General features: G+C 39.5%; 1 protein-coding gene across 1 annotated transcript in view; it reads left to right on the top strand.

Moving 5' to 3' along the window:
• Positions 1–15,773, top strand: part of VWA3B (von Willebrand factor A domain containing 3B) — a gene marked incomplete at its 3' end in the record, with an annotated part of 264,070 nt that extends 248,297 nt beyond the window's left edge. Inside the window, exons 31-34 of the mRNA XM_082245271.1 lie at positions 5,462–5,554; positions 6,076–6,241; positions 11,932–12,166; positions 15,575–15,773. Of these exons, the coding sequence (XP_082101397.1) occupies positions 5,462–5,554; positions 6,076–6,241; positions 11,932–12,166; positions 15,575–15,773 (693 nt within the window). The remainder of the gene's footprint in view (positions 1–5,461; positions 5,555–6,075; positions 6,242–11,931; positions 12,167–15,574) is intronic.
• Between the last annotated feature and the right edge of the window lie 11,594 nt (positions 15,774–27,367).

Raw genomic sequence — 27,367 nt, 5'->3', positions numbered from 1 at the left:
ATAACACCTTTTTCCATGTGGCCTCAGAATCTCCACGGTGCATTTAAGGTGGTCAGATGAGACTAAAATTGAATTATTTGGCCTCCACACAAAATGATATGTCTGGAGGAAATCCATCACAGCTCACAATCTGAATAACATAATTCCTACAGTAAAGCATTGCGGTGGTAATACCCTGTTATGGGGGTGTTTCTCTGCAGCAGCTTGACAACTAACTGGAGCACTTGTCAGAATAGAAGAAAAATGGATGGGAGAAAATTCCATCAAATTTTTGAGAAAAATCTGCTGCCCTCTGCCAGAAAGTTGTCAATGGGAAGAAGGTTTACCTTCCAACATGACAATAGCCCAAAGCACGCAATAATAACCACACTGTGCTTGAAGGAGAAAAAGGTGAATGTCCTTGCATGGCCTAGTCGGCCCAGACTTAAAGTGGTTGTAAAGGCAGAAGAATTTTTATCATAATACATTCTGTGTATTAAGATAGAAATCCTTCTGTGTGCAGCAGCACCCCTCAGCCCCTCTAATATTTTAAGTCCATTTAGATCCAGTGATGTTGCAGATGTGTCCGGCTGCCTGGGACTCCTCCTCTCCTCCTCATTGGCTGAGACAGCAGTGTGGTGCCATTTGCTCCCACTGCTGTCAATCAAAGTCAGTCAGCCAATGAGCAGAGAAAGCTGGCGGGGACGAGCCATGGCTCCATGTCTGGATGAGCACAGGGAGCTGTGGCCCAGCTCGGGTGCCCCCATAGCAAGCTGCCTGCTATAGGGGCACTTAACAGGAGGGAGGAGCCAGGAGCACTGGTAAGGGACCCGAGAAGAGGAGGATCTGGGCTGCTCTGTGCCAATCCACTTCACAGGGCAGGTAAGTATGACATATTTGTTATTTTTAACTAAAAACTAAAACTGAGACTGTAGTATCACTTTAAACCCCATTGAAAATCTGTGGAATGACTTGAAGACTGCAGTCTACAAACGGTCACCATCAAATTTAACTGAACTTGAGCAGTTTTTCAAAGAAGAGTGGGCAAATATTGCAAAGTCTAGATGTGCAAAGGTAGTAGAAACATATCCCAACAGACTAAAGGCTGTAATTAAAGCAAAACGTGGTCCAACAAGATACTGACATAAGGGGGTGATCCTTTTTCCAACTCAGTGGTTCGGTTTTTTTTTTTTTGTTTTTTGTTTCCATTTTGTCTGACATGTTGCTGTTATATTTTTCACTTGGATGTTATAAGCTGCACTAGTAAATACAGCTGGATAAAACAAGAAATGTGTCTGTCCTAATTTCAGGTTGCAAAGCAACAAATTTATTTATTTATTTTTTTATACCCACTGTATGTATGTCCCACTGCTCTTGTAAATTAGACCCTTTTACAGCTATTTCCTTTCTACACTTATATGTCACTGACATCAGATGCTCCTCATTGGGCTGATTGAAGACCCATTGGCCATACCCTTTTACAGGAATAATGGTGAAAGGCTTTAAAAAAAATATTCATTGAAGAATCAAAGAATCAAACATTGTGGAGGTGGAAGCAAATCACTGCTAAAATTCAAAAACATGTTTGGCTGTAAACAATAAAACTGGCAAAACAGTCAGTGATTTTATACCATACATGGCTTTAAATTATTGAAAAGTGTTCCTAATCTTTTATTTTTAAATAAAGGGTATTACCATTATATCTGCGACCCCCCCCCCCCCGCCCCCACACACACACACACACAACCACTCACCTTCACCCTTCCTAATAGCTAGGTGCCCACACTGACAGTCACCCATCTTCAGCCCTCCACTAACAGGCACCCCCCCCCAACCTAATAGTCCCCTGCACATGCTTGTACACTAGAGGACCAGAATCCTTACTGCGACCTCCATATACTCCATAGCTGATCCTATTAGCTGATTTGTACTCCTATCTATGAGTTGCCAATAACCTGAATCCATGAAGCATCCAAATTCTTCATTGACTTGGAATCAGCTTACTTTGTTATGTGTATATATAAAATTATGTGTACCTTCCGGTGTATATTTTAGACTTATTTTTCACCTTTTTACCATTTGTTTTATGTAAAGTTATAATGTCAATCCATCTTGCAATGCTCTCTATATAATATCCTTGTAAAGTAAAAGAAAAATACCTAAAAAATCCATCAGTGGAATTTTAAATAATTTTCTTTGTGATAACAGGAACATTTGGGATAATGATTCAGCCATTTTCCACTCTGTAGGGACTTTTAATGTTACCTTGCATCTCTTGTGTCAGTGTTTAGAATAATGGACTAAAAGCATCCTTGATGGAAGAGATTTAAACTGTTGTATAATGCATATTTTAGTATTTTTCAATAAATTGCAGGCTGGTAACTATACACCATTGTAATGCAGATAAAAGAGACTGTGAAGTATATTGCAGTATTAGTATCTGTACTTAAATTTTATTATGTAAAAGAGTCAGGAATGCTTTTGTGCATAGCGTACAAAGAGTCAGATATGGAGAGTATAAGCGCTAACTGCCTGGTGTGCTATACATGCCACAGTAAACATTGGGCCTGGCTATAAAAGATTGTATACTAGGCATGGTTTAGAGAGCCATAGTTAAAGAGAGTCTGAGCCTTCTCACAGTACTTACTGCACATGTTAGACACTGCCCTTGTACCCACAAAATACTCTGTAATTACATACCTACAAGAGACACTTAAAAGCATTAGGACCTAATATTTTGAAAAATCCTTTTATTACATATGCTTTTTTTTTTTTTGTGAGGCTACCTTCTTTAAAACATTTGGTGACTACTTATCAACCAGCAACCGAGACAATAAACACTTTTGAAGTTTGAAATGGACAGCTCACGTACCTGGTGGAGATCGAGCTGTAGAGGGTTCTTCTCTTGCACCTCCTGTCCAACACCCCTGGTTGAGATGATAGGCGGTGTGGGGCACAGAGTGGCACAAGGGCCAGTATAGCAGGTGGCACTGGCTGCGCTTTGGCAGGGGACCAATAGCAGTGGATCACCGGATGAGCACCTGGAACTGGAACTCTGTGATGCTGGATGAGCAGTCAGGAGCGTAGCACAAGCCAAGGAGTCGTCAACAGCCAGGCAGCGCGGGTACAGGAACATGAGACGGAAGCAGTGTCAGGATAGCTGAAGTTGGTACACAATTTGGCAGCGAGTTACAAAGGCATATGGCAGGAGCAAGGTCAATCACAGGCCAGGGGTCACAGGTAGGCAGGCAGGAATCCAAAGGAGAGTCAGACAAGCCGAGTCAGCACAGGTAAACCAGAAGCAGGTCAGGGCACAAGTAAACAGGAACAAGCTGAAAGACCACTCAGCAATGTGCTCCTGTCACTGCTCAGTTTAAATAGGCCGTTTGGTGCCAATGCGTGCGCGTGTGTGCGAATGCGCACATTCGCGCATGCGCACAGGCACATTTCTTCCTGTGCACACACTAATGTGCCTGGGCATGCGCGCCAACGCCTGTTTGGGTCCATCTGAAAGTCTCTTACAGCCCAGTTTACAGAATGCATCAGTCAGGAATATGTAACCTAAGCCATACCTTACACCTTATGCAGGGGTCAGATCTTTTATTACAAACACATTGCATTTGGCTGGGCCACCTCAATATAATTTGCCCTGTTAAATGAGCACAATCTTTTCTTCACTCACAGAAAGCTTTGTTTGTGTAATTCAAGAAATACCTGGTTTGATACATCCTACAGTTCTTTATATAAGCTGAATGACAGCAATGCTCCACTCTATTAGTATCTCCTCTTTTTGACAAATTTCATACAAACATTTTGTACGAGATCTTGGTTCACAGAAGTTGCAGTCTGCAGCAAGCGGTATAGAGGAGGGTAGGCAAAAGACTTCACTTTCTCCCAGCAATGGAAGCAGTGACACCAAGTAGGCCTTTCATTACATAAGTGGGTGGGCTGCGATCACAGAGAGCAGGCCAGGCTGTGTAATTGGCAGCCTAGGGAGCTATCAATCGCAGCATGACCCCCACTCGTTGGTTTTATTTCTATTTTTGCCCCACAAACTTGGGACCTAAAGGTGGATTTCCTTGCACAATTGTAAGGCAGTATAAGCCTGCATACAGTACATCAGGACATATATCACGGAATAAAAGAAACAATGTGCTCAAATGATAAAGCTTACAGGGAAGGGTGCAACAATTCAATAAGCAATCATTAGTAATCTTACAGTAAAACAGCAAAATATTATATAGTGTATCTGTTGCAATTACCTGTATTCGTTTTCATTTTATGAATGAATGTCCGTCAATTTTACAAAATATTGATAGTGATACAGTGAAAGTAACATAAAGTTGCACAGCCATAGAGTCAAGCATATTACAAAAAAGACACAAACTAAAGTACACTATGAGAGTTAACATTTTAAGTAATGGAAGTTAACATTTTGACTGATGCGCCAGTAGATCTGCTAAAGAAATGATGAAATTATTCTTTTGTTTTTCAAATTGACAATTTTTGCAGATTATTTTTGCACTTTATTCAAATTTTTTGATCACATTTGTTTTCAGCATGTTCACATAACAATTTTGTGAAAAGAACCTCTGTAGTAAATTATTGAGGGATCATTTCCTTGAGTTATAAATCTAGTTGGCCAAGTCATGCTCTGGTATTTTTTTTAGAACCAGAGACCAAATCACTTGGTGGAGTAGGGCCTATGTTGTGGGGTTGTTTTTCAGGGGTTGGGCTTGGCCCTTAGTTCCAGTGAAGGGAACTCTTAAGGGGTCAGCATACCAAGACATTTTGGACAGTTTCTTGCTCCAAACTTTGTGGGAACAGTTTGGGTATGGCCCCTTCCTGTTCCAACATGACTGCGCACCAGTGCACAAAGCAAGGTCCATAAAGACATAGATGAGTGAGTTTGGGGTGGAGGAACCTAACTGGTCTGCACAGAGTCCTGACCTCAACCTGATAGAACACCTTTGGGATGAATTAGAGCAGAGACTGCGAGCCAGGCCTTCTTGTCCAACATAAGTGCCTGGCCTCACAAATGCGCTTCTAGAAGAATGGTCAAACATTTCAATAGACACATTCCTAAACCTTGTGGACAGCCTTCCCAGAAGAGTTGAATCTGCACAGTGTGGGCCAACTCAATTTTGAACCCTACAGACTAAGACTGGGATGCCATTAAAGTTCATGTGCATGTAAAGACAGGCATCCCAATACCTTTGACAATATGTGTATGTTTCTCTTCACATTAAATTAACTAGACTTGCAATTCCCCAGAAAATGTCCTCAAGTTTGTATAGGTATTCTTGAGCTGGCAGGATTTTGTAAACATTGCCTACTATCAATGGAAACATAAACTTACTCCAAACAATCATGTATTACATTTCACATTTTTTTTTCTATTGGCATTGAATTATTATCACATATAATGGCATTACTAATACATTGTAAAATGTAACCTACCTAAATTTCATTGTACTTATAGGAAGGTGACCATGTGATTGGACCACACCCTTTGCTTCCTGAAAGCTACTGTCCGGGAGTTATTGTGAGATGTACTTCTGATCTTAAAGTGGCGGTAAGGCCAAAAGTGACACCATGCACTCTTTTCACCACAATGGGCTTTATTACAAACAGGTTCAAAAGTTCTCATAATGTGCAACAATTTTATTCCTATGACATACAAATATTTTGCAGCTTACTCCTTTTAAACAGAATGCAGAAAGCTGCCTGCATGATATGCTTGTAGAGACAAAACCAAATATTCCAACTTTCTACAAAAGTGACAACTAACAGGGCAAGAGTCCAAATGCAAGCATACATATGTTACCAATTACACTAGTACATTACTTGAACTAAAGCATGTAAATATAGTAAAGACACAACCTCTCAATTATTTTTATCACCAACGAAGTGTGCTACAATAGTATGTTTATATACCTACACAGAATTACTGGATGAAACTCTGCCAATATGTTCACTAAAGCTTTTATAATGTATGTGGTTAAGTAAGGGTGAAAGTTTTTTTTTGTTTATTTTTGTCCTCAATAAAACTGTATTTTAAAATTAAATGTCGTTTAATACTTATGTTATTATTAGATACAATACTATGATGATAGTGAAGAAATCGCTCCAAGAGAACAAGTTTACCTGATAAGTCCTGACAAGTATGAGCGTACTACTGCATACATCTTGCAATGCCAAGGGCGATGGGTTGGGCAGCCAGTCGTTGCCAGGAATGACGAGACTGGCACGTTTCATTTAGGTAAGACAAATATTTATGATTGATAAATATTAGGCCATGTTCTAAACAGGAATATCTAAGCTTAGGTTGGTGACTTTAATGAACAGGGTCCACATTAGTATTTGTCTGTTATTTTTATTTGGTGAAGAAACTCCCTCTGTTTTCTATAATTACCTATGTGTGTGTCTTTAACCAGTTGTGGTATTAGAATGTGTGTTAGTTCATTGGTAAGTGGGTGTACTGTAGTATCTGTTTTATGTGATAATAGATGTTTCATCACACATTAATTAACCACTTAAGCCCCGGAAGATTTTACCCTCTTCCTGACCAGGCCCTATTTTGCGATTTGGCACTGCGTGACTTTAACAAACAATTGCGCGGTCGTGCAACGCTATACCCAAATGAAATTGACATCCTTTTTTTCCCACAAACAGAGCTTTCTTTTGGTGGTATTTGCTCGCCTGTGCGATTTTTTGATCATGCGCTATAAACAAAAAAAGAGCGACAATTTTAAACAATAACTTTTAATTTTAATTAAGCAAAAATATCAATATTTTTCACATTTTTTTATATGAAATTCCCCCCCAAAAAAATTTAAAAATCAACATTTTTTAACATTTTAGGCCAATTTTTTTTTTCTGCTACATATGTTTGGTAAAAAAAATCGCAATAAGCGTATTTTGATTGGTTTGCGCAAAAGTTATCGCTTTTATTCATTTTTATAGTTTTTTTTTTAACGAGTAATGGCGGCAAACTGCGATTTTTTTTGCGGGACTGCGACATTGCGGCGGACAGATCGGACCCCTGACTGACATTTTTGACACTTTTGGGGGTACCAGTGACATTACTACAGTAATCAGTGCTATACATATGCACTGTTACTGTAAAAATGACACTGGCAAGGAAGGGGTTAACTTTATTGGAGAAGGAGGGGTTAAGTGTGTCCCTAGGGGCGTGCTTCTAACTGTTATGGGATGTGGCTGTTTGTGTAACTGCAGAGATATACGATCCTACATAGCAGGACCGTATGATCTCTGCACTTACACAGGGGAGAATGACAGGCGGCTTTGTTTACATTAGCCGCCTGCCTTTCTCCATCTGTACAGGACGATCACGAGTGACCGGCAGACATCGGGTCCTGTTAGGGAGCGAGCGGGGGCGGGAGCGCGCCTCCGGCGGCGCGCGCTCGCCCCCTAGAGCCTCAAAGGCTAGCGACGTAGCCCTACGTCACTTTGCCTGTGAGGGGCTGACTGCCGCCGTAAATAGTTGTGGGGCAGTCAGCAAGTGGTTAAGGCCGCATGCACACTGGGGCTCTTCTAAATATTTTTTTCTGTTGGCAAGAGAAAAGCAGCTGCAAAAATACTCCTAACCCAGTTAGCAAGCAATTGTGCTGCAAGTTTAAAAATGACTTGCTAAGCTATTGCTAGACTTGCAAGGCATCACAAGTTTGTTGCACAATTGCAGCAAGTCAGCATTGCATGACTTCAGATCAACTCTCTGTGCAAACATTCTGCATGTCTGCTGCAAGTTCTGGTTCAGTTATGTTGTGCAATAGTCATCCCACCACAGGGGTCACTGTGACTTGCGGAGCTCTTGCTGTAGACTCACCACTACAACTTTGCTCTTGCTAGAGACTTGCCACACAAATTTGCTACAAATTGGAAAAGTGTCAACTATAAATTGTGCTTCAAGTGCTCTGCAAGTGTATAACTTGCCAGTGAAAATGTTTAGCAAGTTAACAGACTTACAATTCAACACTACCACAAATTTGCTATTCTTGCTATCTGGGAAGCCACATTTTCCAACCACGTTTAGATTTCATCAAGCACTTGGGCGTTTATTCATTTAATTGGCCAGAATATTAATTTATTCAAATGAAAAAATGCTCAAGAGCTAAAAGCGCCTAGCATTAATGTGCATTTAGATGCGTTTGCACGCATTTACCTGCATTTAGATACGTCAGGCATTTTTTTATGCTGAAAAGCTCCTCTCCTGAATGCCTAAGTTATTTTTTTTATCTGCCTCTAAACTCCACAGCTTCTAAACTCCTCTAGTTTTGGCTGTACTTCTGTACTATTTATTTTGAGTCTTACATGATCCTTAAGGAGGGCCTTTTCTTATGACATGTCATGAATAAAATATTGAATTTCATCTCAATGTAGTTACAAATAAGATGTGCCCTAGCCACTGGCTGGTTAATATAAACTTTGCCCCCCCCCCCCTATATACTGGTTTCTGCAGCCCCCACTTTTAAACATTTCCACAATACATAGATGGAACATTACTTCATTGTTTAATTTTGTCCCTGCTGATACTTGAGATATATAGATGATTATCCAGGAAAGTGATTGATTACTTCACATTAATGTCGATTTTACTTTTAAAGGAAATCTTTAGGCATGGAGACAGGCACTGCTGACCTCATATGTAAATTCAGTTGCCTGGCTTTTGATAAACTGATCTGGAGGAAGTCTGCAATTCAAGAAAGTAAAAGTAAAAGCATTGGATTAGTATGACACCAGAGAACTAATTTTTTTTTTTCTTTTCTAAAATAGGTTTTTATTGATTTTAGTACAAATAATCATATAGCAATAAGATATAGTAGCACAAAGTATATAAAAAACCCCATAAGAAATGCAGCATAAAGCAGTAAGTACAAAAAAAGACCCATAAGATGCTGCTATTCATATTGTTGAAAATATAGTCACCCTCATAGTTTGTACCTACACTACTGTGCAGAAGTCAATATACTGTATATTGACATACAGTACTTCGCAAAAGTTTTAGGTAGGCGTGGAAAATGTAAATTAAGAATACTTTCTTAAATAGAGGTGTAAGTTTATTTTTATAAATTAGCAAAATGGAAAGTAGATGAACAGAACATAAATCTAAATCAAGTCAATTCTTCTAGGTGCATCGTTTTTTAAGGAATTTGGTAGGTAGGTTGTACCATACATCTTGGAGAATTAACCACTGATCTTTTGTGGCTGTAGGCTGCCTCAGATCCTTATGCCTCTGCATGTAATCACAGACAGACTGGATGATGTTGAGATCAGGGCCCTATGGGGGCCAAACTATCACTTCCAGGACTCCTTGTTCTTCTTTACGCTGAAGATAGTTCTTAATGACATTGGCTGTGTGTTTGGGGTCGTTGTCCTGCTGCAGAATAACTGGTGAACAAGCTGCCTCCTGATACAGCCAAATATTTAACATTTTGACTCATCAGTCCAGAGCACCTACTGCCATTTTTCTGCAGTTCCTATGATTTCATGTTTAGTTGAGTCGCTTAGCCCTATTTCCATATCAAAGGTATGACTTTCTAGCCCCAGTTCTTCCATGAAGGTGACATCTGGCCAGACTCCTCCAGACAGTAGATCGGTGTACCTGGGTACCACTGGTTTCCACCACTGTTGGACATCTTCCAGTGTTGAAGGGAAGTAAGCATGATGTGTCCTCCATCTGCTGAATTAAGTTTCTTTGGCCAACCACTGTGTCTACGGTCCTCAGCGTTGCCTGTTTCTTTGTGCTTCTTCAAAAGAGTTTGAACAGCAAATTTTGAAACCATAGTGTTCTTTGAAATCCTTGCCTGGGTGAGACCTTGCTAATGTAGTATCCATGGTGTATGACCTGTGACATGAAACGGTCTTCCACAGGTCTTCCACTTTGGCAGCAGAGTTTGGCTGTTCCTTATCCTATACAGCTGTTTCTGTTTCAGTTAATGACTGTATTTCAGCCTACATATTGATGGTCATTAGCCACTGCTTGGTATGATTGGTGAATCATATACCTGACTGTAATCATACAAAATCCCTGACTGTGTGCAAGTGTAAGAATTGATGCTGGTTTGAAGCCAAAGGGTTGTCACACCAAATATTGATTTGAGACAGATGTTTCTTCTGTCTGCTCACTTTGCATTTTGTAAATTGATAAAAATAAATAATGAAAGTATATACAGTATTTTTTAAAGGGTTCTTACTTTACAGAATTTCTTCACACCTGCCTAAAACTTTTTCACAGTACCATATGTCATTATTTTGTGTTATTTACCCAGTGAAGTGGTTTGCCTCCTACATAAGTTAAAGCTGTCTACCTACAGCCTTTTCTTCTCTATATTCATTCAAAGTGCTGAATTTTAAAGCCTTTTCTGAGAGTTCATAAAAAAGGGTCGGAGAGCTGAAGTTACAGTCTGCCGAGCTCAGTGAGGAGAGCTCTGAAAGCTGATTGGAGGAAAGGGGCACCCCCCCTACACACAACACACAAGAAAAGATCTTAGGCTGTCAATCAGCTGGAGCTCCCTCCTCTGTCACCATTTTTCTCTTGGTCTCAGGAAAACTTGTCAGAAGTGTTTCATGTTTAATTGAGACAAGTACACACTTTAGAGAGATATGCTTTCTTCATATTTTATGTCTGAGGTTTACAATCTAAGTGAAAATGTTATAAACAGTTTTATTTCACAAATGTGAATAGTTATACAGTATTTTCAAAATCCTTTTTTATAACAGCTTCCTATTGTTCTATTGTTATAACAATTGAATTGTGAAGCCTACTTAAAGTTAGAGGAAACTAGTATTTTCTGAAGGAGGGGTCAACAATGGCAGCTCTCATACTTTCTTGGTACAAGTTACTTTTACGTGACATTGCAAAATTCTACATCTAGTAGGAAAATTAATATATTTATGTTTTTCTGTATGTTACTAATTCATTGGATAATTACTGGGGCAGATGACACTACTGTAGATGTCCGCCAATAAGAACCATCTGTATCATTTAATCATTTAAAAGCTGTTCCCACAGCTGATTAGTGTGTACTTAAATATCCGGACGCCTGATTACATCTTCTGTCCATTTACAGGGTTTCATGTGCTACTATTAACCCCTGTCTGTATTGGAAGACCACATTGGTAGATGCTTTACTAGATCTATTTGTTTAGGACATACTTATTAATTGTCATTGAAAAGTGTATAAATATAGGCTTTCAGAAAACTCTAACTGAGCAATGCACCTGCTGCTCTATTATTATTATATAGGATTTATAGCACCGACAGTTTACGTAACGCTTTACAACTTGAGGGTAGACAGTACAAATACAATACACTTTAATACAGTAGGAATCAGAGGGCCCTGCTCATTAGAGCTTACAGTCTAAGAGGGAGGGTCAAGAGATACCAGAGGTAATGACTGTGGGGGATGGGCTGATGGAGAAATTAAAAGTACAGTTGTTAGGTGGATGCCAGATAGGTTTCTCTGAAGATCTTTAATCCCGATTTACACTGTAGCGTCAACTAAGCAATGATTTAACATATATGGAAATGTTTAATTTGCTATAATAATGTAAAAGAACAATATTTATTATCTTTGGATTAAGGTATAATTAGTCAAATTGTATTCTTTGATGGTCCCCTGATTGAGTGCCAGTGTGGGAAAAGCAATGTTCCATTCTTAGTCTGGTTTTCATTAATGATGCATCAATAATGGTGAACTTCTTTTTGAATAAAAGTGATGTTTCTAAAAAGGCATCTAATCATCTGATGCAAGTATTTGTTTTCATTATTACCTGTGCCCCATATAGACCAGCATTTTGGTAAACACATATAAATCTCAATAAGTAAACCTACTTAATTCATTGGTGGCTGTAAATCCTAAAATTGTTTGAGGATCATGGACAATGGAGGTGAACACACTTATTAATAACAACTGTATATGATTTCAGCTGAAGTACTGAAGCATACCGATGACGGGCATAAGTATGTTATTTCATGGTCAGATGGCAAAACAACCACTCAAGACATAGAGTGGATTTTTGGGAAGTTCAGCCGGCCACACATTCTCAGTGTCGGTGACCATGTGCTGACTTTGGCCAATCCATCTACGCTCACATTCCTTCCCGGTGTCATTACTGGCGTTAATGGAGCAAAGCTGCAGATTTGCTTTTGTGATGGAAAAATGTAAGTTTTTATATATTAGTTTATATAGGTTGTATAAGTTTTATTTATATTATAATTGCTAAGCATTACTTAGTACAGTATATAAACATATTCAGTGTACTGTAGTTTTATTTTCTTTAAAGAATTGTGTGAGTTTTCTGTATAAACAGGATGGCACACAGAAAAGAGGAGTATGGAAATTTACCTTTTTATTATGTGGTATTCTGGTATAGTTGGTGGATGTCTGTAGCCTCATATTGGTCAATCCTGATCACAGAGTACTCATCCTAGTAATTATAAAAGTGTTCAGTTTCTATATAAATGTGCCTCAATAGTATCTGCAATCTCCTATAAGTGTCATCTGCATTAAGGTTAAAAAAAAGTATACAGTGAAAAATCCCTTGAATAATAGACACTTATAGGGATGGTTTATACCAGATGCTACATTTTTATTCTGCATGGGCATGGACAGTGTCTAACATGGATTCCAGTGGCTCTAGTTCACACTAGTGAAGTGCAGTGCAGTGCAGTCAGCAAAAATAGAACATGCATTTTTTCTGTTTGGCACGCATCTACAAAAACACATCAAAAACACTCTGGAACGCATATGTCCTCAATTTAGATAAAGAAAAAAAGAGGGGAAAAACACACACTAGAACACACACCAGAACGCATCAAAAACACACATCAGAAACACTTCCAGAACACAGAAATTGAAGTGAGAACTGGCCCTTAAAACTATAGGCTTGATATGTGTTCTCCACGCCTTATTTTCCCCAATACATGAAAATAAGTGTTTAATAAATCCCAGTGATGTAGTGTAAGTTCTTGTTATAGTTCTACTGTAATGTACCCCTAGACATTAGGTCTTTGCTTTTTACAATTTTTATTTTAGCTGATTTTTATGTGTCACTGGAGAAAAGGTGACCATTCAAATAAGATGGCTGGATTTCTGAGGCAAGACAGACATTCATTGGTTGTCTGCTCTCTAGAAAATGTCAGTGAAATAGCTCATACATTGATCTTTTTTTTTTTTTAATTGAACTATCGGGTTGAACAAAAAAAAAATGATCCCATTCCCCCCTCCACACATTCAATCTGGATGGGGAATCCTTCCCTCTGTGGTAATGTATTCTGACAGTGTGGAGCCTTCCCCACCGTCAGAATCCAATGATCAGTGTTGGCAGCTATAGCTGGCGGGACTGATTGTTTTGGACAGGCTGGGTGTACACAAGTTGATTGATAGAAGACCTGGCTGAATTTTGATCCATGTATGGCCAACTTTAGACAAGTTTGGAAATCTTGTTGCTCATCCTCTCCATAACAATAAATACAAACCTTCAGTACAGCTAAACATCCAGATTTAAAGCAGAACTAAACCCACCAATTTAACTTTTTTCCAAAACAGTTACAATCAAGGCAGTTTGTTAATGATAACTGTTACAGTTACTAATGTGGTCATGATAGCTGTCAGCCAAACTATCAAGCCATCAAATGCCTTCAGTCATAGCTGATTACATGTGCAGCACCACAGCAATTCCTAACAGAGGCTAAGATGGTAGCTTCCTTGACTGAAGAAAAGAAGGGTTTAGTTCCACTTTGTGTAAAAACCTGGTGACAGAGGGGCTGTCGAAGGCCAGCCAGATAGTGTTTGCAAAACCATGGCTCTCTAATGTCTATGGTCATCTGAAGAAGCGCGGTGCCTACATTTTTACATTGTAAAATTATGTTTACATTGAGAAAAAGAGATCTTAGAGTGGTTGTAACCCCCCCCCCCCCAAAAAAAAAATCATGCTCCTGTCCCTTTCAGGCACAAGCTATAGCATAGTTCTTTTTGCATTGTCATTTGTCCCATTGTGTCTTCTACAGTACTTGGTTGATCCTGCCTGGTCCTGACTTTCCCTCTGTGAGCTGACCACATTTATCATGGATGCCTCCGTCATTGCAGCTTTCCCCTATGCATGTCTGCATCTCCCCCACTGCCCCTCCCTCTCTCCCTGTCAGCTTCAATGTGTGCAATGTGTGCAGTGAGGTTATGATATCCTCACCACCCCTGCCTCCCCGCCCCTCTCCTCTCCTCCAGCCTTCATTGGCTGTACTGTTTCTCTGAAGCTGCTTCTCCCCCTGAAGGTACAATGTTTCAGTGTACCAATCGTGGGAGAGCAGGGAATCTCAGCCCCTCCCACTTGGCTCCCTTAGAATGAGATGCAGAGAGGAGGGAGGACAGGTGATCATCAATCAGAGCACAGATATTTATGATTACAAAAAAACATGTACACATCGCACTGGTAAAATAGTAAAAGCATGGAGGATAAATCAGTTTTGGGTATTTGAGTTTACAACCACTTTAAAGAGGTTGTAAACTCAATTTTTTTTTTTTTTTCACGCTGAAAGAGAAACACATAATGAGCTAATATGCATCGCATACTAGCTCATTATGCAATGCTTACCTTAGAACGAGCCCCTGCCGTGCTGCCCGCTCACTTCTATGACAGGCGACATTTTCAGTCGCCCGTCTTCCGGGATCGTGGCATCCGGCCATCTGATTGGCCGGAGCTGCGGTGAGCCGGGACTCTGAAGGAACGGCACCAGCGGCCGTTCCTTCAGAGCGCATGTGCCAGTGACATCACTAGCTGCATGTAAGGTAAATATCTCCTAAACGGTGCATGTTTTGGAGATATTTACAGTACCTATAGGTAAGCCTTATCATAGGCTTACCTATAGGTAAAGTTACAGAGGAGGGTTTACTTCCTATTTAAGCAGGGTGTACTTGGCTGGTTCAGCTTCAATAGAAGCTGGTCTAACTTCTGGCTTCTGTCAAACGGTCATGCTGGAAAACCTGCATTCGTTCATCGCCTGCAGCCAGTAGCTTCAAGCACAGATCTGTGTGTATTCTGGTGGGGGGGGGGGGGATTCCTCCTTGTCCGATTACAATAGCCTGACATGAGGGAGATCCCCGCATAACTCATCATTTGGGTTGATGCGGGGATCTGTCAGTTTTTTTTCATTCAACCGCCTGGTTCAAAAAAAAAAAATGACACGTGTATACCCAGCTTATGATTGTTACTTTCAAGCTAAGAATCTTCCAGTTGCTATATAAACATATCAGCAAGCGGGTGGCTGGTGTGAGTTTGGTACAAACCCCTTCTTCTTGCAGTAGGGGTGGTGTCCCATGTATGGTTACAGTCTACAGGAGCAGAGCTAGTGTTGGGCTTTCTTTTTAAAATCCCAGCATACACTATGGCATAAAAGCATCATGTATTAAATGTATGTTTGTAAATTAAGAATTGTATACAGATCATTAAAATATTTTTTATCAAATAGTTTATAAATGTATTAACCAAAAATGTAATTTACCAAAAGCCTCTATATGTTATTTTTAACAAAACAACTTCCTCCTACTGATATATATATATATTTATTTTCCAGGTGTCACAATATAGAATCTTATCACTGCTTTGGCCTTTCTGAGAAGAAATATAACAGTGCTTTGCAATTCTACCAGCAGTGCAAGCAAAAACAAGATTTAGATAAACACTATATATCCTCAGATAATGAAGATTCAGTATCAGATATCTCCTCTTTCACAGTATCATCAGTTGGGTCAAACAGAAAAGCTGTAAGATGAATGATTACAAATCAGCGATACACAAGACGTTTCATTTTTTTATAGGTTAGGTTTTATAGAGCTCTCTTACTATATTTTATGTATAGAACACTACAAACTACATAGTTTACTAGAACAAGTCACAAAATACTTGCCTAAAGTGACCCTGTGACTAAACACTGAAAACACCGAGAAAAAAACCTGCTTAAAGAAGGAAGTACGTTACCTACTTTTCCAGCTGCCCAGGTCTTGAAATGCACCTGCAATGCTGCTCCTTAGCCATCCCAGGTATTCAACACTTTTGGTTGTGTGTATACCTGCCACATGTGGTGGTTCCTTCTACCACCTTGTACACCGCTACAGGACATACGAGCCAACAGGAGAACCCACTGCGTGGAGTGGGGGAACCATTTATTTTACCCATTCAACCTGCCGAATACTTGCTGTGGCTAGGGCGCAGCTTCACCAAAGTATTTTAAGACATGGGCTGCCAAAAAGGTAAGTATTATGTCTCCTCTTTTTACTGCTATCTTTTTAATGGTATGACAGTTTAGTGACAAGGACACTTTAGGCAAGAAAGATGTCACTTTAGATTTAATAAAAATGTTAAATACAATTATTTTTACTCAGAAAGAGGATCTTATGATAAGAACCATTTTAAAATTGATATTTAATTTTTAATAAAATCTGCAGTAGCCATATGTATGTTCTAGCATCACAATTTGTTCATATTTCATCATTTGCATGTGCAAAGCAGAAATTGCACATGCTAATTATCTCTGCTGTCCGTATTGCTTGATGATTTGTGGTCAGTTTCAAAACATAAACATGTAAAATTATATATATATGTATTCTTATAACCTTTTATGGTCACTGGGTCCAATCATGGTGGGAATGTATTAGTGTGTAATTATGTTTTCACTTTTAATTAAATGTCATTTTTATTAATTTATCAAATAAAAATATATTCTAACATAAACTTAATCAACCATGCAATGGTTTTTAAAGGGCAAGCCAAAGGAAATAATGTACTATAGAAGGGACTTTATGGACACCCAGTGGTAACCCTTATAAATATCCAGTTCAACGCTATATATATAAAACAATACGTTTTTATTATTAATTAAATAAAAAAAAGTGACAAAGAAATGTACACAATATTAGCCTAAAACTAATGACAAAAATAAAGAAACGCCGGCCTCTCATGGTACCTTATGTATAGACCTTTACTTTGTTACCGTGTTGGTCTCCTAGGGCCGTGTTGGCTGTTGTTTGATACTGATTTACCACTGCTCGTTGTTATTCTGAACTGATTTCTATGTGCATTTTGTAAAATTTTCAATACAAATCATTGAAAATGGAACTATTACAACGCCCAGTAGTGTATAAAAACTCAGGTCAATGCGTTTCACAGGAATTCAACGCTTCTTCAGGACCGCAGGCACTGAGAAATCAATATGATGGTCATGCTTGTGTACATTCTACAACAGAAACAACATAACACTTAAAAAAATGCAGTACAAAATGTAAATGGTATAAAAATACAAAAACAAATTACCATAATTATAAATTATATATTTAATCACTGTCTGAAACATGGGGGAAAAAACACATGTAAAATCAGTGTTCCCATTTAGCTTCGAGACCTCAAATTACTGAGCCTTGTTTTGGTATTACTCCTTGCTTTCCTGCCAATTGAGGGAATGAAGACATTTCTAATGTTAAAACATATAAATTGTACAACTTAATGACATCATCCTTAGCTTCAGTTCCAGAATTAAAGTACTGGGTCTCATTTGTTATTTTCATAAGGTATCTATGCCATACCCTTGTTACTTGTGGGGTACGGTGTCTTAGTGTATTTCTGTTTAAATGTTACTTGGCATGTTAATTGCTAAACAGTATTGGGAAGAACATTGTTCATGTGTGAGCCCATTCGCCTATGTCAGTCATATATATTGTTGATGTCTTTCAATGCCTGGTACTACTGTTCTGGAACAGCCTTTGTACTTGCACAATGCCTAAATAAAGATTTTTTTTTTTTTTTAATGGAGTATTGGACCCTATGAAACTGAGTGGAGTTACAATATCTGCCTTCTATGGCCCTAGGTTCCCCCTATATTACATAATTTCCTTTGGTTTGAACATCTGGGGCCACACCTCGGCTTCCCATTTATATATTTGTTATAGCAGGTTAAATACCTTAAAATACATTATCTTAATGCACCCACACTAGGACCCTAGAAAAAAAATATAAGCTGCTGTATATAAACACAAAAAAATGTGTCCTAACCCACTTTACTTCATTCTTTTAAAATCATTTTTTAAAGGCATTTTTAAAGCAGGGAAACAGAAAAAAAACAGTATGAAGCTATCTTCCCATGGTTGCCTGTGACATCAGTAATTATAATGGCATTCATTATAGTAGGTAAGGCAGGCTCCTGGCGTGTTACTGATGGGAATACCTTTTTAAAATAAATATAATAGCAGCAATAATAAAAAATTGTATTACAAATAAAGCATAAAATATTTCATTTTTAATGCATACTGATATATCACAATATATCCCTAGCAGGGATAAATCAAATACATGTTACGATTTATAAAATTATCTTAAACAGATTGTTTTTGACCCATTATTGTATTCATCTACTTTATCATACCAGACTATGTACTGCAAGCCTTTTACTTGTTACTTGTAGGCTAAAAACTAAAGCACCATCTTAACACCCAAAAGAGAAAAATGTCATGCTTCAAAGCTGAACTTCAGCCTTACCTTTAGTCTTGCACAGTTGTACTGGCTCCATTCCTGTGCTGACATTGCTTACTCTGGTTTCAATGCACGCTGTGAGCTTCTCACACTGTGCATTAGATGCTGCAGCAAGTTGGATAGAGCCTTCCTCATTTCCTGGCTGAAGGACCCAACCTTTCCATTCATTGGATTCCAGTTCTTTCAATCATGGATGCGCAACATCAACTATGGGCATTACTTGGAATACTTGTTCCTCCACCCACCCATCAAGGCCTTTTAATATTTGCGTAAATCTTCCCAACAGCCAGCTCACTGCTTGCACCAGGGCTAAGAGCTCCTCAAGAGGAGTCCTGAGGTAGGGTGTTGTGATATTTTAAGGAAGCTATGTACATCACCCTGCCAACCTCTGCATTGCATCACAGAGACCCACTGATGGTGTTACTGGGTCTAAATTAGATATGTAATGAAAACAGAAAGTTTTTATTTAAAAATGTAATTACTATGTAAATGGAGGAGGGAGGAAGAAACCAGAGAAGGCAAAATATAAGCAGGTTTAACTTTAGCTTTAAAAAACCCAGGAAACATTTTCTAGAAAAAACTCTTTAAAAAATACATGAAATATTTCTAGCTTTGATGAATCATGTCACCTATATTCCTATGGAGCGGGACTGTAACACCATTGCAGAAGCAGTGACATGATCAGTGGTGGCTGGTGCTCAAAATGTTTGGGGGGGCACAAACAGAAAAATGTAATAGGCATTGCTTCGAGGCAAAAAAACGCGTGACTTTGAGGTCATATAAGTGTGAAAAGGGGCCTTCAGTAATCAAGGTACAGTGTGCCCTCATCAATGCAGAGTGACCAGTGCCCCCATCAATGTAGAGTGACCACAGCATGCCCCCATCAATGTAAAGTACCCACAGTGTGCCCCCATCAATGTAGAGTGACCACAGCGTGCCCCCTTCAATGTAGAGTGACCACAGCGTACCCCCTTCAATATAGAGAGACCACAGCATGCCCCCTTCAATGTAGAGTGACCACAGCGTGCCCCCTTCAATGTAGAGTGACCACAGCGTGCCCACATCAATGTAGAGTGACCACAGCGTGCCCCCATCAATGTAGAGTGACCACAGCATACCCCCATCAATGTAGAGTGGCCACAGCGTGCCCCCTTCAATGTAAAGTGACCACAGCATGCCCCCTTCAATGTAGAGTGCCCAGTGTCAGGCACTCACCTTTTTGTGTTTGCAGAGTGTTGAACTTGAGTCCGGCCCAGGAAAGCTGCCACCCTCCTCCTCCTGGCTGGCTTGCTTGTTGTCCTCTCTGGTCCATCCTCAGCAGAGACACTGAGTGGAATGGCTCTACTGAGTGACGCCCAAGCACCGCCCCTATGACGTCTGACATCCACCAATCACAGGACGCAGAATCGCAGGTGGGAGCGTTCGGGGTGCAGAGCTCTGCGCCCCGAGCACAATCTAAAGGGCCGCCAATCAAGCTAAACAAAACAAGGCACATGACAGCAAAATTCCCACCCTCTCCATAGCAGCAGTGTTTTGCCTTGGAGCGGCGCCCCTGCGCCCCACATTGACCAGCCGCCACTGGACATGATTAACAGAAGGCAGAGCAAAGTATATCACGGCCATGGCAAAGGATGAATTTTGGAGGAGAGAGCTCCTCAGCAAGGTGCTGGACACATTAGGGCCCTTTCACACTAGTTTGTTTTTGATCCGTTTTTGTATTTAAAAAAGCGTAAACAAAAATGCATGAAAATGTCTCCCTTTAAATCCTTTAGAACGCTTCACCAATGGGTGCAATGTGTTTTAAAAAATCCCACATGCTGCATTTTCTGTGCATGTTGAAAAAGCACACCAAAAATGGACCTCCCATTGAAATGAATAGAAAACATATCAAAAACTCACTGTGGTTGCGTTTTTGGTGCGCTTTTTGAATAAAATGTCCAGGTTTCGCAGGTGATGATTGGAGTCAGGCAAAATGCACCAAAGATGCATCAAAAACGCAGCACAAATGCATCAAAAACACATATGCATTTTTACAGTGTTTATTTCAATGGATCACTGTGTGAAAGGCCCCTTAATGACAGTATTCAGCTTTGGGTTACCTGTTTTTAAAGCCAGTGTTGTACAAGAAAAACTACTTCTGCTTTACAAAATATTACAATATTAGTATATGATAATCTATATGCTAATGTCTGCCTGTTTTGAAAATATTGTTTTTCTTAAAAAATAATACATTATGTATATAAAAATGCGTTTGTTTCTAATATGCTATAATCATCTCCCATGCAAATATTACAGTTCTTCCTAAAGACACATGTGCAATGCAACCCTCTCTCTAGCACCCAAGAAATGGAGCAGTGTTCTTTATGTAAAACATATTCTACATAGCTGCATTAAACATTTACCAAAGATAGTTCAGCTCTATAGACTAGAGATATTTCCATATAGTGCCTTGAAGAGAACTTGATCATATTTTTAAAACGTAGTTGCCCATTTTTCAACCATATTTTAAGACACATGCATTGGAATTCTCTCTAATAAATGATACATATATTTTTATAAATCTTTTTTTTTTTCCAAGAGTAGTTCTTACTTTGAAAGTAATGAGAGTAAGTATAATTGTTCTAATAAAATCTAATTTTGTTTTACATTTAAAAACATAGCCTTTAGCATTTGGACCCACAGCATCGATTTCCTAATTTTGGATTTAATATTTTTGTTCAAGGAAATGGATTTGTTTGTTTAAGAAAAAAATTATTTCCACTTTTACCAGGTTCTGCATTTGTAATAGAATTGCTATGCCATCCCCAACTCCAAAGGTGGTGCAGCATTGCTACAGTCAAAAAAAAAAACAATCCTTTATTCCCAGCCTAACCAGAGCCAGAAATAGGCAATCCTACTCTTAAACTGGCCTTACACCTATAGTTTGCTCGAATTTTTATTTTTTAGAATGTTTAGTTGATGTCAAATGGGAAGATTCAGCAGTTTCGACCACAGCAAGTGAAAAAAAAATCAAAGAACAAGGGTCAAAATTTTTTTGAAAATTTAATGGAAACAAATTAATTTCTAATTGTTGAATTAGAATTTAGCTGAGAAAAATCATAACTAGTCTTATGCGAGTGCTCTTGTCATAGTTAATCTGGAAGTAGAACTCTCTTTAGTAAGAAAGCTGTTTGTTCCTGTACAAATCAAGGTTTGCACGAATGAATGGTTCCTAAATAGATAATATAAGAGGTAGAAGGGTCTGAAGGTCAGGTGCAACCATGCACACCAACATCTTTCTACGAAAATAAAGATTTTTACACGGTATTTGAACAAAAAGTTATTTGAAATTAGTTGAGTCCATGAAGGCATCACTGAATGGTTGAGGAAGAGATTTTTATATATTTTTACCTGAATGTTCAAACTAAATTCTAGAGTTGTAGGGCCAGCATTAGCCTCAGGGCATCCAGGCCAGGGCCACTGATAGGGGGGGACCACCGGTCCTCCTGTAGGGAAGAACCAGGAGGAGGTGTGCTGTGTTTTGCTCTCCCTCCTGTGAGAAGAGCGTTCATTTATATGACACAAGAGGCAGGATCGCTCTTACTGTAGATCGCATTCAAGTCTGCACACACACAGTTTGATTGCCGTCCCCTATCCACAATTCCTGCTACCGGGAGGTGAGCAGCTCTTGGAGGAGATAGGGGGCCTTGTGTAAGTACAGTGTGATCCACAGTAAGAGCAATCCTGTCTCATGTGTTGTATAGATGAATGCTCTTCTGACAGGAGGGATAGCACAACACAGTGCACCTCCTCCTGGCTTTTAGTGGCTTCCCCCTTTAAGTTGAGGGAAGGGGGGGTGGGGGGCTAGCTGTGTTGGAAAATATAATGGAGATTTGGGGAGGGGGGAATATGTTCTAGAAAGAGGGATTGGGGGGGATATGTGGTAGAAGGAAGAATGGGGGGGGGGGGTAATATGTGGTAGGAGGAGGGTTTGAGGGGGGGTTGAACCATGAGAGGGGATGCTTGAGCTAGGAGGTGGTGGGAGATTAGTGCTGGGGGGGATTTGGGTAAGGTGGGAGAATATGTGCTGGGAATGGCTATTTAGAGGGAATGGAGGAGATATTTGTGGGAATTTGTCCTAGGAGGGGGATTGAAGAAAGAAGATTTGTGCTGGGGGGGGATATGGGGGGATTTTGTGAAAGGAGGGGGTGGGTGATTTTGAGCTAATAGTAGGGATTGGAGGGATTTGGGGGAGAAGAATTGTTCTAGGATAAAAAGTTTAAGAAGAAAGGAGATGTGTGCTAGGAGGGGGGATTAAGGTTGGATTTGAGCTGAGGGTGGGATTGGGGGGTGGGGGCAAAGATTTGTGCTGGGAGGGAATATTGGAACTGGGAGTTGGTGGAATATGTGCATTATTGTTTGGGGACCATTTTGGCTTGAAGATGGAATTTATGTTTTTTTTATGTATGACGGAATGTTTGTGTACACTAATAATGATTTTCATGCATTTTTTGTGAAAATATAGTTTTGACGTTTTCACATTGGGGGAGAGGCAGGGTGATGCTGGCAGCTCCTGAGGGTGGGGGTGGGGTGGTGGTGATGGCTCCTGGGGGGGGAGGGACGGGGTGGTGGTTGCGGCGCCTGGGGGGGCCCTTCAGATAGGCTGTACCGGGTCCCATGATTTCTAACAGCGGCCCTGATCCAGGCTAAAAGCTGTTATTCTCTGTCCTGTGCCTGGGGCAAACATTGGGCTATACAGTGAAAAAAGTGATGAAGTAAAGATGATCTTTTGTCATTGATCTGTGCCTTAGACTGGCCACACATGGTGCAAATTTATTTACACCACCAAAAGAAAGCTCTTTTTGTGAGAAGAAAAGGACATACATTTTATTTGTGTACAGCATGACCGCACAATAGTCAGTTAAAGAAACGCAGACCGTATCGCAAAAAATGGCCTGGTCATGGAGGGGGGTAAATCTTCCAGAGCTGAAGTGGTTAAAGTGCAGTAAAGTGTGGCTTGTAAATGTCTTGTCTGTGCCAATGATCTACCTTAGTCATGTGTCCTAGGTTTCTCTTCCTTTTTAAGCAGCCTGTCATTCAACAACTGCAAAGACAGATAGGGAACAAAATACTAAAGTACAGCTGTTGCGAGAGAAAAATGTGGGCTGACTTTGCTGACCTCTCTTTCTGAAAATGTTTATTCCCTGGCTGTTATGCTAATGCTTTGGCTGAAGTGTTTTCCTGGAATAAGTATAGAGATACTGTAAGGTATACCGACATTTGATATAACTTCCATTTTCTACAAAAGCATAAAAATTAAACACAGACAGGCAACTATTATTATGAGATGCAATGAAAAAACATTTTTTTCATGTAAGAACTAATGATAAAGTTTCTCAATAACGTACATTATTTCAGGGGTTGATTTATAAAGCAAATGAAATGTGCTACTGCAGCCATACTGCTGCTTTAAAAATAAAATACTCGGGCACAGGTAAAAGAACAACAGTGTGCTTTACAGTATGCCCTTCATTTTAATGGATGGGGGAAAAAAGTGCCTGGAGAAGAAGAGCCTGGTTACATGACCTGTCAAAGGTGCCTTCTATGATAAGGTGTTCTCTGTAGTATTATGCAAAGAACACTTTGGAGAACACTGCAGGCTTCACGCATTCTATGAATGAATGATCACAGTGTGGAGGAAACATAGTGGTTTTCACTGTTTTAAATAGCTCTCTTCCTGTCTCTTTTTTATGTCAACTGTATCAGATTTGAACATTAAATTCATAATTTTAAGATCAGTTTTTTAAATCCACCTTTGTGGATCTTTGAGCCTTTAAACACATCTAGTAAACGGGGCTGCTCTATTCTCCATATGCACGTATAAATATTCAAACTTTTGGATGGGCAAGACAAGATTACAGCACAGGCATTAGCAAAGAGTACAATGGAGATTTCAAGTCAACTTTACAGTAAGAGCAATAAAAAGCCCATCACACAAAAGGAAGCTGGAGTCACTTCTGCCACACATTATTTCACATGGTTAGCTTGTACAAGGTCACATATGACCTTGTAGAAGCTCTGATGCAAAAAAAATGGCTATTAACCTGCAGCTCTATGTTTACGTATTCTTTTTTTGTGCGTGCTGAACAGAAGTCCTAAGTGCCTGCTCATGACTTTTTCGCTACTGTATACCACATGGCACTTATTTCACATACTCACTTGCTCAGTATATCTTTCAAGAGGAAAAGGGAACACTATGAGATCAGGGTGACCTGAACATGTCTTACACCTCAACTGCTCCTGCTGGCCAGTGGTCCTCTTAGGCCCTCTGTGTCTTGACACTCAAATCCAGAGGAGAGTTGTGGTATTATATGAAAATATGATCTGTATTAGCACCTCTGATAAACAAATTATAAAATAACTTGGTCTCGTTTATTAAGCTACATAAGAAAGAATGGCCTCAGAATGCTTTACATACCAAGAAAAAAAAGATCCTTTTGTTATTTATTTAAGGCCTCACACTGATGCAGCTTGGGTCAATGACAATGAAAATAACATTTACTTGCCTGTTCGGCTCAGCTACGATGCAATTTTGGAAAGGGTCCTTTGCTGCGTTGGTGTGATTTACAGTTCGATTTGGTCCCATAGAATATGCAAACCACATCCAAAATGCAACTAGCTAAGCAAAGTCGCACTACATATTTGCACTTCAAATCAAGTCAAAATCACATTGCAGTAGTGTGAACCATGCCTGAAGATGGAACATAATTAGTTGTGTGTTCAGTTGTCTAAGACTAAGATTTTGTGTGCTTTAATGTAATGTGCAGTTAAATCTGAATTTAAATGAACACATTAAAAACTGTGAACAGGCAGGCTCTTTATCACCGAAGAGAAATGCTAGATTTCTTACCTGCCTGTTCGAAATGTTCTTTGGAATGTGTCACTCAGTGTATGTGCACAGATTAGTGTATATTCTTGGTACCAGAACGAATACAGTCCCACTTGCGTGTGGAAGAGTTATGTCTTTCGCTGGCCAGCCAAGCAAGATGGTCGAAGACCTGGAACCTGGAGGAAGCCAGGGAGAAATGTTAGTGCTGGTAAGGAACTGTTTACATTGTTGGAGTAGAAGCAACTTTTTGAGAAGTTTTAAAAAAATAGAATATTTTACTTATTTATATAATTATTGCTTGATACTAGACGGAAGCTTGCTGGGAGTGGCAAGGCTTAGGCTGGGGCTGTTGTTACAGCTTAGTTTGCCAATGGCAGATCAAATCAGTGTAACTGCATAACCCAGCCATCTAAAACTAAGATCCTGTGTCCTAAAATACACTATGTACTAGTCCCCATAAACCCACATCAGTTTTTTGTTGTTGTCCTAGGATTTGATGCTTTTTCAAACTATATTCTATAACTGTACTCGATACTTTTTTATTTTTACTTTTTCTTCTTATTTCTTATTATTATTCAAACAAGAAAAAAGTATGAGATTGCTGCACTCAAATTTATTAAAAAATAGAAAACATATATACAAATATACAAAAATAGAAAAGTTCCATATCAATGATGATATGGATTCTTTCTATTTTTGTATATTTGTATATATTTTTTCTATTTTTCAATAAATTTGAGTGCAGCAATCCCAGACTTTTTTATTCATGTGGCCTGTGGGAGGGCCTGATTGCTTGCACCTACAAAAGAGCCGGGTGCTGTTCGCATCACCTGTATATTATTATTCAAACAAGGTACTCCGTGTGCCATGGATTTTTTTTATTCAGTGATTTCAGTGAAAACTTTAAAGACACTGCTTGATCTAGTCTCTACCTAGCAGCTATCGGGCCTGTATACTCAGCAAAGCTTTGAAGTCCATACACAAACCCTACTAGACTGAAGATTAAAGGTTGACTTCACAAGTGACCCTCGGGCACTGTGCTCTGCTTGTGATGCTTTCCAGACCTTTATGTATTGTGTTAGCTGTAGAACACTCTGGATCTGTGGAGTCATGGCTTCCATCTGACAATGTTAAGGAGCCTTTATCCACTGTAGATGTTCCAGTAACTCACATTAACAAACATATTATCAAACAGGCAGATTATGTTTTACCGTTAGGGATTACACTGACTATGAGTTAGGTTCCCTACTTAGGCCTCAGTTTGAGTCATCTGGTATAACAGTTTCCATCTTTCATTGGTAGTGATTCACATAAGTGAATCGCTTTCAGTATTCATCAACTCTCTTAAATGAGACAGCTCAATCTCAGGGTTAAACCCTCATGACCTGGAGCTTTCGGATCAATTGTCTGGAGCCCTGTGGTTGAACTGTGATTGTCTTTTGCAAGCCTCCAAACTGATATCTAGTGTGAATGATTGGTTTGTGCCTGGCATGCCAAAGATGCACAAAAAAACCCCACAACATTTGATCTACTTACCTTTTAAGGGTAGTTCCTTTTTGGTTCTACCCTTGACATAATTATTTCTGATTACTCTAGTGCTCGGAATGTGTACCTGCCTCAACACAGAAGATTAAGGGATGGTGTGGAGGGGCCCTATTCTTTGTCTACTATTACAGTAGCAATCACAGTCTGCCACTCAAACCACAAATCTCAGAGCCGAAAGTCCTCTCAGTCATCTATCCAGTCCTCTGCATGAAACCTAACTTTTCAAGTAAGGGGCTTTACTTTTCTTAGGTTCTATCCTCTAAGGAGGGATTTTGTGATTTGGTGGTTTAATAGAGATGAGTTCCCACTGCTCTCTTAGCCTGTGAGAGCCTGACTCTTCTGAGTACTCTAGATTACACCCTATTAATGGCATTCATAGAATTGTCCACCTTAGTACCAAGTTATTCTTTTAGCTTCCTATATGTGGAATGC

Source organism: Pelophylax lessonae (assembly GCF_965119305.1).
Source record: "Pelophylax lessonae genome assembly, chromosome: 2".
Taxonomy (NCBI): domain Eukaryota; kingdom Metazoa; phylum Chordata; class Amphibia; order Anura; family Ranidae; genus Pelophylax; species Pelophylax lessonae.
Note: the sequence above shows the minus strand (reverse complement) of the source record. Positions and strands in the feature narration are given on the sequence as shown.